This window comes from Sinocyclocheilus rhinocerous, unplaced genomic scaffold (genome assembly GCF_001515625.1).
Source record: "Sinocyclocheilus rhinocerous isolate Xijiao unplaced genomic scaffold, SAMN03320098_v1.1 scaffold351, whole genome shotgun sequence".
Taxonomy (NCBI): Eukaryota; Metazoa; Chordata; class Actinopteri; order Cypriniformes; family Cyprinidae; genus Sinocyclocheilus; species Sinocyclocheilus rhinocerous.
This window is the reverse complement of record NW_015639774.1, coordinates 458,168-469,047: the sequence shown is the minus strand read 5'-3', so window position 1 is coordinate 469,047 and position 10,880 is coordinate 458,168. Positions and strand designations below refer to the sequence as shown.

The window sequence follows — 10,880 nt, the reverse complement described above, 5'->3', positions numbered from 1 at the left end:
TACCATGACTGAGGTGCCCTTGAGCAAGGCACCGAACCCCCAACTGCTCCCCGGGCGCCGCAGCATAAATGGTTGCCCACTGCTCCGGGTGTGTGTTCACGGTGTGTGTGTGTTCACTGCTGTGTGTGTGCACTATGGATGGGTTAAATGCAGAACACTAATTCCAAGTATGGGTCACCATACTTGGCCACATGTCAAATGTCATGTCATGTCAAAGTTTCAATGGTTTTCCATAGACTTAAGCTTTAAAGCGTTTCATCCAGGTCGCCAGTAGCAAACAATGGAGCGCGCTCTGCTGGACAAACTAAGTAATTACACCATTTCAAGCATTTTATCTGCGTTATATGCTCTGTAAAAAATGTTCGTATCGGCCCGCCGATACGATATACAGGAGACAGGCTCATATCGGCCGATAATATCGGCAAAACGATATATCGGTCGGGCTCTACTTTGTTTTCTTACCTCCACATGTGCCATCTATTATTGCCTTGTTTATCTAAAAGTGCTCTTTCCCTTTAAACCTAGCCAAAAAGCCAAATTTGTTGACTGTGAACACGCATTGCATTTATGGTGTAATTACTACATTTTCGTGTCAACCCATGTTCATATTTACTGCAAACAATGCGCTGTTACTTTAATTCAGTGCATGCATGGCGGCAAAAATAACGATCTCTGCCCTGCTGCAGACGCACCGCTCCTGGAGCTCACTGCTGGACTGTAACCGTGTGCGGTGTGAACGCTTTAATCTGTTAACATGAGCGCGGAAAAAATACGCACCACATGCGCACTGCAAACGGAGTAATGTGATTGAAGCCATTTGCGTATTTTGAGAGAGAAAGAGAGAGAGCGCGCGGTGATTCACTCGCGCTGTTTGTGAAATTACTTCTCACTCAAGGTTTTCAAATTATTAGGTTTATAAAGGTTTATAAAGTTATTTAATGAAGAAATATGAAGGTGAGTACCTCAATTTTCTAAAGATAGGCTTCCTTCAGAAATAGTTTTGATTTTTAAACGTGCAGTACGTGCTCATGTTTATTCAACGAAGCCTTTTGGAAAATCGGTCAGTTTTGATATTGTGGCAAGCGCCATAAATAAATAAATGTATGGGAAACACATCCCACACTACAACCACCTGAGCCCAACTTCAGTCTACTCATCACCTTAACTTTAACTGCGTTTGTAGCCGGCGCCATAGCCAGACTGATAAACAAACACAGACCAGAAGTTAACTTCGGGCCAGGCGCGTGCACCCGATGAAACCGTGTATATAAAGTTTGAAGCATCAGAATTGGTATCAGCCGATCACCATGACAAGAAATCGGTACTCAGTATCGGCTGCAAAAATCCTGATCGGAGCATCCCTAGTTATATATATTTTGTTCTATTTGTGTTGTTATTTATAATAAGTGAAGTGAAGTTTACTGTTAAGTGCACTGATGTCAGACTCATTTTGAACAGTAAAGTTTATTGTTAAATTGTTAAATACCCTGCCTCCACTACATAGGCCTATGTTTGTCACATCATTATAAGTGTTTGATCACCACATTTGAGTTATCATTGCAAACATTTGTTTATTTATATATATTCTGTGTTATTTATAATAAGTGAAGTGAAGTTTACTGTTAAGTGCACTGATGTCAGACTCATTTTGAATAATAAAGTTTATTGTTAAATTGTTAAATACCCTGCCTCCACTACATAGGCCTATGTTTGTCACATCATTATAAGTGTTTGATCACCACATTTGAGTTATCATTGCAAAAATTTGTTTATTTATATATATTCTGTTTATGTAGGCTTATATACTGTATTTTATATACAGTACCAGTCAAAAGTTCTTGACTACTTAGACAAACTTTTGACTATACTGTACTATAATATAGCCTACACATAAAGAATATCGGCCGATATATCGGTATCTGTCTATTTACTCCCTAATATCGGTATCGGCATCGGCCCCCAAACAACCCATATCGGTCGGGCTCTAATGATGACTATTATTCGTCCTGTTTTTGTTTTTTTTAGGGGGAAAAAAAAATCTGTGTTTTTTTTTTTTTTTTAGATCAGTAAATTGCAATAAATGAGAAAACAGGGAAAAGAAGGCGACCACAGGTTTGGATTTGCTGTATTGAAAAACAGGTCTTTTATAGTATTTCTAGAGAGAGGAAAATATAATCTAGTAGTTAAACAGACATGGGTAGTATGTTTTCTAACCGTTTTAGTGCTTTTAGTAATCAGGCCTGACATCACACCTTCTGTCTGTTTTCAGTCTCGTTTTTTTATATGCATGGTCAAATCACATTAGACACTCACCAGGAGGCTTCAGTGGAGTGTGAATAATGGATGCGTGTAAAACTGTCTTCAGGTGCCTCTCATTTCTCAAGCAAAACTAATGTCAGCAGTACAAAATCTTACTCAAAGCCTCTCATCATTCAGATCACACTAATGGTTCATGGCAGAGATTGTGTGGACTGGAGAATGTGGTGTGGTCTTTAGTGAAATATCTAGAGCCATGGTTTCATAAAAACTGTTTTTTTTCTCTTCAAGGACAGGCTTTATGGAAGTGTTCTAGCTGTAATAAAAACCTAAAATTATCCTTTTTTCCCCCCTACTGCATATGTCCTAGATGTATCCTCTTGCACAGCCTTAGCAGAATGGAGGCAATTGAGAAATTTGATATGGTGTAATCTAATTTGTCTCACTTCAAGCGTCTGTTTGACTTTAGTACCACACTAATTATTGAGTAATGCAGACGACAGTACCAGCTCAGTGCTCCTTTCAGTCTCCTGTGAGGCAGCTGAAATGTGGTGCCTTTTTGCTGCTGCCTTGCAGATTTTTGCCCATTTCACCATTCCCATATCAATATATCATGTTCTGTAAGCACTGGTCTTTGGGCTGACTGCTTCATTTGTCATACTCGGGGTCCAAAATTAGCTTTTTGCCACGTATGCCGATGGCTTGTGAATTTACTCCATAGCAGGAGAAAATTTGCCATTTAATGTTGTTATTTCGATTTTTTTTTTATTAATAAGGGGATGTTTAAAACATTTAAAGGGATACTTGACCCTAGGCATGGGACGATAACCGGTTTCAAGGTATACCGCGGTTTGGAAAATCACGGTTTCAAAACCAGGGGCGGTTTTAGGGTTCCCTAAATTTGGAATCATATCACACCAAACAATTTTGGGTGAAATGCGCAGTTTGTCCTGTAAACTATGCATATGAAAAAAGAAAAACATCTCCAGCAGCTAAATTCAAATCTGCGTTCGCTGGCTGGCACAGAGCCAGAGACACACGTTTTTAAAGCACTGCGCATTATAACCAATCCCATACTATTATGTTGAGTTTATGAATACAAAGACCAATCAGAGGCGTTCAGATGAGTCACTGCTGAAACACACTGTTTCGTCACTGCGCGCGCTGGCTGACTGAAATGTCTGGCTAATTATCTCATCAGAAACGACAAAGTGAAGATGTACGAATGTAAGTAAGATATTAATTTTACAGTGTAAACAGCTTTAGAGATTATTATGGGAGTTTTTGAGAGTGCTTGAATTCGCTGGACTGAAGTGAAAATGTTCTTTGATAGTGTAAACGTTCTTTGCTCTCTTTTTGTACAATGAAAGTGTTATAGGCTAATTAGTAACTTACTATGTTTTTATTAACTTCACATTAAATACAAAGTCAGTCGTATTAAATATATTTTTTTCATTTATAGGGATTTTTTTTTTTTACAGAAAATAATTTATTTATGTTCTGATTATTGTTGAGCTGCAGGTTTAGGCTCACTTAAGTGACTGCATTTAATTAAGAAGAATTTAATTATTTATTCTAATTATTTAGCCTGACATGTTTACTGTTCCAAAATGTTCTATATGTTTCTTAAAAATAAAATGTGTTCAGTGGGGAAAAAAAGTTGTTTTTTTACCCAGACATTTAAAAATAACATATTTTAGAGCTGTAATCGCAATGCCGTGATACCGTGATATTTTTATCTAAGGTTATCATACCGTCAAAATCTCATATCGGCCCATGCCTACTTGACCCAAAAATGAAAATTCTGTTACCACTCACCCTCATGTCATTCCAAATCCATAAGACCTTCGTTCATCTTTGAAACACATGAAGATATTTTTAATGAAACCTGAGAAATTTCTGTCCCTTAATTGAAAGTCCCTTCTGCCAAAACGGTGATGCGTGAAAAAGTTCATAAAGAAATTGTAACAGACATTGTAACAGTAATCCAAATGAATAGAGTGGTTTAATCTAAGTCTTGTGAAGTGACATGGTTGTTTCATATGAAGGAAACAATTTTATTTTAGGCTTTTATTCACATATAAACATTGTTCAACACACATACATAAAGAACATCAAATATGGTAAACAGAAGCTCAAATGTGCTTGCTTGATCCTCAGTATGTTTGTTTTTGATGTGTTCTGTGTGGTTTGTTCATTGTTTATATGTGAATAAAAGCCTAAAGTAAATCTGTTATATTTAATATTGAGAATTAATAAAAGGGTAGCCTATATTTTTTTTACTAATAAAAGGATATTGTGACAAACATTGCAGGTAATTTTGTCACAGACAGCAGCATATAAAAGTAACTTATCACGTCTATCCATGAAATGGCCTTCACAAAAATGTGAAAATTTCTTAAATATGAGGTTTGGTGGTTTGGAATATTTCTAGGAATATTTTGTGTATGTTTCACTTTGAGTTTGCGAAAGAAAAAAACCCAGAAACTTTTTATTGGAAATTTTCCTCTGAGAAAAACATTTCTGTTTTTCTTAGTTGACCATTTGATTTGAATCTGATGTGACACTGAGGACCCAGATATACCTAATTTTTTGCATTCTGCTCCATCTTGAACAGTTTGAGTGGTCAAGCCTTTTAAAGTGTACTCCATTAACCATGAGTGTGGATGGCTGTGTTTGGCGCTTCAACCTTTTTTTTCTAAGCCTTAAAATAACTCACACAAGTCTGCATAGACATGGATGTGCTGAAATCAGCGGACTGTTTTGATAATGAAAATCACTGTCTGCAAGCCAGAACAGAACATGGATGTATACTTTGACTTGAAGGCACCCAATATACTTTGGCTTTACATCAGTGACGTTTAGATTTGTTATAATTCAGTTTACATCATGTAAATTTGCAGTACCTAGAGGTACCAGCAAACTTAAATTTTTTGGTGCTTTATAAATGTTAATTTTGGACCCTGCTCACAGGATTCTGCAGAGCACTGACTGCTTCATTAGAGACACCCATGATCAGTCTTTCAAGACTGAAGGTCTGTGGTGTAGTGACTATTGTTGAAAAGCTCTTTTATAGCTCCGATAAGAAACAGCTTAAATACAGACCATCCCCCTTCACATCTGCAGCTTTAGCAACTTTTAGAAATGCACCAGGGAAAGCCTAGCAAGAACATGTGTGATAAGTAGATTGATAGCTTGTGGGAAACTCTCAGATAACCTCTGAATATCAAACGTATTAATAGAATATTAGATAACAGTAGATCATAGCCTGCCCGTAGGTTGTTATTTCTCCAGTGGTATATGTTTGACTCTGTTTTACCAAACCCAAAGACCGTGAGAGCAAGAGAGAAGAACTTGCGATAAAGATTTTCCTCTGAAATTGTGCACATTAAAGATCTATTGTGGGAATTTTGTTAGTGATGTTTGCTCATGCGTCATCACTATTACTAATGCACATACCCCTAAGTAATAAACTGGAGATCATGTTTGTGCTATGGACATTAATGTTATCTTCAATTGTGCAGCTTTTTAAGGAGGGTTGTACTATTAGGTTTTTTAAGCGAGCAAAAAAATCCTACAGATTTGCTTTGAAGGAGAGATCCGAGACCTTGGCTGGCTCTACTGTCTTGAACAAGTAAATTATTGCATAGCAGCGTCCTGGCATTGTGGTTGCAACTTTTGCACAGGCAGACATCACTCACATTTTCTTCAGAAATAAGTTGATGTTTTTCACTAGCATAAAAAGCCATAAATAAAGACCCCTCTCTCCTTCCTTTCTTTTCCTTAGAAATATTCCAGATATTCCATGAATGCACTCTCATTCTTGACACACAAGTTATTCTTTTCTCATTGATCCACTGTGAAGGGACATCCAGCAAACAGATTGTCACTTCTTTAAACTTCAGCTAAAATGTTTCTTTTACTTCATTTTTCCATATTTCGCTTTTTGGTCCATCATGTTTATCTTTTTGATAAATCATCTTATTGTGTTTTTTAGATATGACACACAGATGAAGTTGTCTAGCTGGCTAACAAATACAAGGTTTTACAGAAATAGCAAGAATGATTTGTGATTGTTCCAGAAACGTTGGATAGAATGAGTAAAAAATAGTAAACACATCACTGTATGTTACTGTGTCCAGCATAAATGTGTTTATGAATTTATAGTGGTCTGATTTCTAGCTATTTTTCTAGCAATTTTTGCCGAAAAAGTCTTATTGTTGGCATTTTTTAAAATTGTACACTGTAGGAATAGTCTCAAACCCATTTAACTTTGAATCTTGATGATATGTAATTTTTCTCTCGTCATGTCCCTCAGGTGCCCACATTCTGCTGCTGAGGAGAGAGCACCATGATGAGAAGACAGTAGGCACCCACCATAGTATGGCCGCGTCCCGCTCTTCGCGCATCACAAGATCATCAGTGGGGATAAATGGATTGGATGAGAACTTTTGTGGTCGAACCCTCAGGAACCGCAGCATCGCCCAGCCAGAAGAGAGCTCTCTGCTTCCTGTGCCCAGAGCCCGCTCGCCCAAGAAGAAGCAGGACTGTCAGCAGCACCAGCAGACCGGAGCACAGGTCGGAAAGGTAGCCGAGAGCAAGGCGGAGGGTGAGCCCTTGCCGTCTTATGGAAAGCGAGGCTTGCCAAGCTCCGAGAAGGACGAGTCAGACAAATCGGAAAGCTGCGAGCGTCCTAGGGCCGGGGGTGGGCCGGAAGCCTCCCCTGCCCTGAAGAGGGCCAAACGCTGCCCTCGCTCTGGTGAATCGCAGGGGGTAGAGGAGGCACCTTCTCTCAAACCGGAGAGCCCTGATTCCGCTGCACCGAAGGAAAATGACGAGGGCGCAAAATCGAACTTGTCCTCGGACCCTTCGCTCAGCCTCGACAAAGAGGCAGAGCAGAAAGAGGACGACCCAGTGGAGGAGATCGTCCCTCCGCCGCAGGCCGGCGAAAACGTCAAGTCCACCAATGGCCTCACTGACCTCCATAAGAAGGACTCAGAAGTTGCAGCCTTACCCCCAGAGCCCTGTGCCTCCCCTGCCATGCTTAACAATAGTCCTTCACTGTTAAACGGCAGCCAGGCTGCACCCTCATCCCCCGACCCTATTGTGCCTTGTAGATCCCCTCATCCCAAGCAAGCCAATGAGTCCGACAGCCCTCAGATTGACTGTGAGAGGAACTGCACCCCCGAGGAAGCTGCCGAGGTCGTGTTATCCCGGGAACCCGAGATGGAGGTAGAGGTGGATGTCGTAGGGGATGCCGGCCAGGCTCAGGATGAGCTCGCAAGAGAGGAGAGCACCAACGGCGGCTTTCAAGCTGAGCCGCAGGACCCTTCTGACAACTACTCGAATATCTCAGGAGAAACGGTGGTGCTGACTGCCTCCCAGCTGCCTGCAGAGCCCCCCTCCTTCACAGAGCCTCAAGAACACCGATACACCCTGAGGACTTCACCGCGCCGCGCTGCCTTTGGTAGTGGGCTCAAAGCCAGCTCCCCCAAACCCAGTTCCCCACACATAGACAATGGTTCGCTGAAGGAGGAGTCCACGCCGGTTTCTCTTTCTTCTGAGGACACCAGCCATAAAGACCTTCCCCGTGATGCACTGGGACTTTCTAGCGAGGCAGACAATGAACTCTCAGAGAAAGCAGGGGTCAGTGGAGAGGTTGGAGTGTCAGATAATAGAGTGTCGCGATCCACCAAAGAGCTGCTGGCTGCTCAGGCTGAGGAAGATGAGGAGGAAGAGGAGGATGTCTACTATTTTGAGTCTGATCACTTGGCTCTCAAACACAACAAAGAGTATGTTCAGGTTTATGCTGTCCTGTCTGAAGTCATCAGTTCTGGTAAACCAAGATATGCATTGTCCTTTAACCCCTGTTTTGTTTATTAATGTACCCTTTTGTATTTATTAATTTGATGTGTTTGCTATGGCAAGCACCACTGTTACTGTTCCTCATATTGAGGGTTAGTTTGAACAAACCCCAAATCCAAAGTATTAAACCTTTAAAAGCATTGAACTACATCAGGAGGTGCCCAATCCTGTTCCTGGAGATCTACTTACCTGCAGACTTCAGTCCCAGCCCTGCTCCAACACACCTGTCTGTAATTATCAAGTGCTGCTAAGAGATTACTTAGCTGGTTCAGTTGTTTTTGATCAGGTTTGGAGCTGAACCTTGCAGGATGGTGGATCTCCAGGAACAGGATTGGGCACCCCTGAGTAGACCCTAGCCATATCTAAAAAACATAATATCATACATCTTTAGCTGGTGGGAATCTTGTTTTTTTTTGTTTTTTTTTGCCAATAACACATTTCCTAGAAAGTCATAATACAGGAATATTCAATTGGTGGCCCACGGGCCGGACAGGTCACATATGCGCCTTGAATTGTTTTTGCACTAATTAGTTCGTCCACAAGGTGGCAACACTGGCCCGTGCCAGCCGAAAAAGAAAAGCAAGAGACGGAACAACAACAATCTACTGGAGACAGCAACATCAATAGAAGGCAGCGTTGATGAGCGTTTGTGTGAGGGTGTTATGAGATAACCACAATTCTAGTTTGAAGACAGTGTTATCGGTAATAATTATGGCGTGAAATAGCGCAGACACTGGACGAAGATGATTGTCAAATGGCGTATAGTTTGAAAGTCTGCTCATACACTAAGCTGCTTCAAACAAGTGCGCCAGTAGTGCTTCAATGGGCAAAAACACACACGAGTATGTCAAAATGCGCAGTTTTGGCGAATGACTTCGTAAACACTGTCTTAAATGAGTAATAAAGTCCTAAATGACCGTAAAGAGTTGGGAGAAAACCGGATGTGTGTCAGATCCGTGTCATGTGCATCAGGATTTAAAGTGACAGTGCGGCTTTTAAAGTGAAACCTGTTGCAGTCTGTCATTGATGTAAATCAAAGAACAAAAGAAAAAGAGAAATCACTCACTGCTCTGCTCGCTGAGTAACTTTTGTGGCTTGAATAAAAATTAATCGATATAGTTTAATATGCATATACAATTTATAGTTTGTGAAGATTGTCTTAAGTTCACTTAAATTAAAAGTTATATATTTCAGAGCCTATTAAAGGGGGTCATATGATGTTGCTAAAAATAACATTATTTTGTGTATTTGGTGTAATGAAATGTTTATGCGGTGTAAGGTTCAAAAAACACATTATTCGACAAAGTATTTTCGCTTTCGCAACGAAACACACAGCGTCTTCACAACATGGCGGCCAACAGCAACAATAAAGTTACGCCTTCTTTCTTTGCGTGAACATTTTGGTGGCGTTATGCAAATCTTCCCACATCGTAAACATGGGGGAGCGTGTTTGAACGAGGCGTTTTAGGAGGGTGTGGACCAGTCTTAACTTTTATAAAGAATATCTCTGGGTTTGAGACTTTAGTCTTTGCAACTTTAGGGATCTTATCTATTCACGAACAGCTTGTAACACTCCAAAGAGAAAGGAAAACTTGAAATCGCATCATATGACCCCTTTAAATGTGAAGAATAATGGCTTTCAATTATACTGTAATGTTGAATGGCTATAATTAATAGCTAAATTTGGGGAGAAAATGCATTTAATAGAGACATCAGTAGCAGTATTGGTATCAATGATACTGGCTTTCATTAATAATAGGCTACTTAGTAAAAAGATGCCATTAAATACATTTAAAATATACCATCTATATGTTCTTTGTACATTAATTTTGAGGTTCAGTGTTAAATTATGACAATATTGATATATTATGACAATTATGACAATATAAATATATTAATATGCGAAAAATGTGTGATTAGTTAATTTTTTAATTGGTTGACAGTAGGGCTGGGCGATATGGCAAAAAAAATAAAATCTCAATTTTTTTTCAGAACGTTTGACCGGTTCTCAATTTGTAACAAGTCAACTTGAAAATGTAACTACAACATGATTCAAGTAACTTTTTCTTTATTAACCCTCTACTTAAAAAAAAAATTCTATTCCAAGTGCACCACACATGAAGTTACCAATGTAAATGTTAAACAAATCACTTGTTAGGCCTAAATAACTTTGCAAAAAAGATGCATGAACTACAGTTACATCTTGTACAAACTTGTCTTATACATATTGTATGTTCAGAAATAATACAAGGAAACGGCTTTAAAAAAAAAAAAGTCAAAAGTCAAGGTAATTCAAATTCAAAATGACTAAAGGTATAAAACTAGTAGACTATTATTAACTATAAATGTTCTGTAAAAACAATGAACAGCAGATTTCAGCCTGATGTCACCATTACGCAAACATGAAATATCATAAATACAGTAGTAGTTCTTTAAAGGTTTTCATTCGATTGCGCTGCTTTTCCATTGTTTTCTATGTGAACATGGACACGTTTGACTGTTGCGCTCGCGTTTCTTGTAGTGTTGTCACGGTACCAAAATTTCAGTATTCGGTACCAATACCAGTGAAAATCCACGGTTCTCGATACCAATTTCGGTACCAAAGCAAAACACAAAAACATGCTAATTGAACAACATTTTTATTAATAACGTTAAACAAAAATTAAATGTACAAAACCAATGCCATTCTTTATACTTATTTAAAATTGTTTCAAGTTTTTCCACAAGTAATAAAAGTAAGAAAAAAGTAAACAAGTTTC

General features: G+C 39.2%; 1 protein-coding gene across 2 annotated transcripts in view; it reads left to right on the top strand.

Annotated features, from left to right (window-relative positions):
- LOC107751868 (ZZ-type zinc finger-containing protein 3) overlaps positions 1 to 10,880 on the top strand; it is a 39,966-nt gene that overhangs the window by 10,262 nt on the left and 18,824 nt on the right. The window contains exons 2-3 of one of the 2 annotated variants that reach the window (XM_016567636.1): positions 2,063 to 2,139; positions 6,575 to 8,048. In XM_016567636.1, the coding sequence (XP_016423122.1) occupies positions 6,640 to 8,048 (1,409 nt within the window). In that variant the 5' untranslated portion in view covers positions 2,063 to 2,139; positions 6,575 to 6,639. The remainder of the gene's footprint in view (positions 1 to 2,062; positions 2,140 to 6,574; positions 8,049 to 10,880) is intronic. The other variant, XM_016567635.1, reaches the window with a different exon arrangement.